The sequence below is a fragment of the Drosophila navojoa genome, chromosome 3, assembly GCF_054131105.1.
Source record: "Drosophila navojoa isolate 15081-1374.11 chromosome 3, UAZ_NAV_1.0, whole genome shotgun sequence".
NCBI classification, from domain to species: Eukaryota; Metazoa; Arthropoda; class Insecta; order Diptera; family Drosophilidae; genus Drosophila; species Drosophila navojoa.
This window is the reverse complement of record NC_142891.1, coordinates 16,873,038-16,876,332: the sequence shown is the minus strand read 5'-3', so window position 1 is coordinate 16,876,332 and position 3,295 is coordinate 16,873,038. Positions and strand designations below refer to the sequence as shown.

General features: G+C 49.2%; 1 protein-coding gene across 1 annotated transcript; it reads left to right on the top strand.

Annotated features, from left to right (window-relative positions):
• The first annotated feature begins 402 nt into the window (after positions 1–402).
• Positions 403–1,670, top strand: LOC108649560 (trypsin-1). The gene is made up of 3 exons (XM_018098528.3): positions 403–670; positions 742–1,133; positions 1,206–1,670. Exons 1-3 carry the CDS (start codon positions 478–480, stop codon positions 1,557–1,559), a joined length of 939 nt encoding a protein of 312 aa, XP_017954017.1. The 5' UTR covers positions 403–477; the 3' UTR covers positions 1,560–1,670.
• The last annotated feature ends 1,625 nt before the right edge of the window (positions 1,671–3,295 follow it).

The following is a 3,295-nucleotide window of genomic DNA, read 5'->3' as shown; positions in this document are numbered from 1 at the left end:
TATATATATTACTTTTATAATGATCAAATATGACAGTCTGTCCTTAGCTATACCTATTCTCAATAGAAGAAGCAGCCTTTCACTCGAGCAAAATAAACTTTACGCTAAGCCAATCATAACGCCCCTTCATACACATGTACAGGGTATTAAAAACAATATTGTTCAAAAGTTTATCATTTAGCGTTTGAGTTCTGGCTGTGAGCATCTTTTAAAGTTTTATGCAAATAAACCTGAAAGCAAACAAAGAAAGCGGAGAAAGACAGCATGAGCGAGCGGACGAACGACAGAGAGAAAGAAAGAAAGACACAAATTGCGCGATCGGCTGATGCTCGAACAAGCAATAAAGCATTCATATATAAAATTTGATGCTGAGACAGAAAGAAAACAAAGAAGAAGCGGCCGGGGCTGAGCTGCTATAAGTAGCGCGTGCTGTTCAAACAGCCAAGTCAATTGCCACCCAAACAAACTCCAGTCAAGATGCGTTGTTATCTGGCCCTGGCAGCGCTGCTGCTGGCCTGCAGCCTAACCCTGGCCCAATACGAATACCTGGCGCCGCAGCGCACGCTCCGCGAACAGTTCGGGGATGTGGTGGAGCAGCTGGTGGAGGAGCCGGTCAGCGATGTGAAAGCACGTCCTTTGCGCGGTGGCTGCAGCACCAAGGCCAATTGCTGTGAGTACCAAATGGACATAGGGCTCTAAGTCTTCGGTTATATATCAACTCATTTGCTCTGCCCTCCACAGTCTGCGGCACGCCCAACGTCAATCGCATTGTGGGCGGCCAGCAGGTGCGCAGCAACAAGTATCCGTGGACCGCTCAGCTGGTCAAGGGCCGCTACTACGCCCGCCTCTTCTGCGGCGGCTCGCTCATCAACGACCGCTACGTGCTGACGGCGGCGCATTGCGTGTACGGCAATCGGGACCAGATCACGGTGCGTCTGCTGCAGCTGGACAGATCCTCGTCGGATCCGGGCATTGTGCGCAAGGTGGTGCGCACCACCATTCACCCCAAATACGATCCCAATCGCATTATCAACGATGTGGCGCTGCTGCGACTCGACTCGCCCGTGCCCCTCACTGGCAACATGCGTCCCGTCTGTCTGCCCGATGTGAATCACAACTTTGATGGAAAAACAGTAAGTTCATGGAGACTAAGTCGCTCTCCATTTACTCTAATCTCTCTCTCTTTACTCCTCTCGCTCCTTTAGGCCACCGTTGCTGGCTGGGGCCTGGTCAAGGAGGGCGGCAGCACTAGCAACTACCTGCAGGAGGTGAGCGTACCGATTATCACCAACCAGCAGTGCCGCGCCACTCGCTACAAGGACAAGATCGCCGACGTGATGCTCTGCGCCGGCCTGGTCAAGTCCGGCGGCAAGGATGCCTGCCAGGGCGACAGCGGCGGTCCACTGATTGTCAACGAGGGCCGCTACAAGCTCGCCGGCGTCGTCTCCTTCGGCTATGGCTGTGCTCAGGCCAATGCCCCAGGCGTCTACGCTCGCGTCAGCAAATTCCTGGACTGGATCAAAAAGAACAGCGCCGATGGCTGCTACTGCCAGAGCTAAGCCAGAGCTTGACTTGACCCACCCACTCCCCCTTGAACTGTCTTGAGCACTTAAATTATTTTAAATTATTTCACAATCCATTAATAAACTGATCACAAAACATTCCACAAACGCAATCTATATAAAGATATTGCAATCGAGAGGATTTAAAACCCCGAGCCTCGAGACATTTTCGGCTATTACGCCAAATTGAGTATGTCGAAATTCTCTTCCCGAGTCGGAGGAGCTGGGCGAGCTGCTTTTGGGGCATTTGCTGGTGAATTATGGAGCCACCCTCATATATTTAGCGGAATGATTAATGCCTGAAAATTGTTGCAGCCTACTACATACTGATAGCTATCTCGTTCACATCATAATCGCTGCGATGCTGCGCCGTCTCCTGCTCCGTCTGCTGCCAAGGTACGCTGTCAATCAGCCGCAGCGGTTGCCGGCATAATTTGTTTTGACTCATTTTCATGCGCAGCTCATAAATTTACAAGCGAGCACAAGGAGCAGCAGCTGCAGCAACAACTACTGCTGGCTAGCATCCGATGCTGATGCAGATGCAGATGCTGATGCAGATGCTGATGCTGATGCAGATGCACGTGGACATGTGGAGAATTCTGCATAGGACGTTGCATTGATTTACTATGTGAACACTTTATGGCTGTTTAAGTTGTTAAATTGAATTAAGATGAAATAAATTCTCGAGCAATTTTTATGTTTGTTAATAAATTTTGCATGCTCCTGCGATAATTTGAGCGTTCGGCCATGCCAGGCCATGCCTGCACTCGCCACTCGCCCCATAAATTCAAAGCCACTAAAAATAATGCAACGAAGCGCGCCAAGACAACGCGCAGACAATCGAAATAAATAATTCATGCGTATGGCAAGAGCTGAAGCTGGATTTGATTTTCTTTACGATTTTTATTTTCCTCCTTCTCATTTTGCTCATTGTTTTATTTTGTGTTGCTCTTCCTTTTTTTTGTATTTTGGGCAGTGCCCAGGGGAGCAACTACAAATGGAGTGCGCAGGTCTGGAGATATTGTGGCACTCGTTGCATGTTTGCATTTTAGATTTTTCACACCTCTGCATTGGACTGGAATGGACTGGCTGGTGGTCCCTGTTCAAAGCAGCCGCCGGCAGTCAGCGGGCCAACCTGTCCATGTACTTGGCACTTGAGCAACAGAGGAGTGCGAGAGAGAGAGAGAGAGAGAGAGAGAGAGAGGGACTGAGATAGAGGAACGTCTGGTAGGGAGTGCAGTTGGAGTTGTACTTGAAAGTGGAGTTGGGAGTTTATCTAATGCCAATGTCCACACCAAATTTGGCATTGCCTTTTCAAATGTCTGACCGCGAATTTGTCGTGACTTGTTAATGATACGTTTGCGGCAAGAGGAAGAGCAGGCGCATGGGGAGAGCAGCAGGAGGCAGCCGCTATTGCATGGTCAAGTGCTCAAGTGTTGGCATGTCGCTTAAATGCTACACGCGGCATCGAAGGCATCGACGGCATCGAAGGACGGTGCCATCTTTGGCCAGGCATGCCAGCGAGTAGAGTAGTACTTAGGGCCGAGAGCCTATGTTAATCATGACTTGGCTCTTGCCTGCGAGGCTATCAGTTTTCATTGATTTGAATAGTTTCTTAACCATGTTCAGCTCCAGTCGCTTGTCGTGCAGTCGCACAGCCAAAACTAAGACGATTTTCAATTTACAACTTGCAATAAATATTTCCTTCTTCTTTTCAATTTTTGTTGTCTTTC

Bases quoted from the DNA above. Each gene is read 5' to 3' on its own strand.
- LOC108649560 (XM_018098528.3), top strand. From the start codon at position 478: ATGCGTTGTTATCTGGCCCTGGCAGCGCTGCTGCTGGCCTGCAGCCTA. The intron at 671-741 runs GTGAGTACCAAA...TGCCCTCCACAG, and splicing joins CAGCACCAAGGCCAATTGCT to TCTGCGGCACGCCCAACGTC. The intron at 1,134-1,205 runs GTAAGTTCATGG...TCGCTCCTTTAG, and splicing joins ACAACTTTGATGGAAAAACA to GCCACCGTTGCTGGCTGGGG.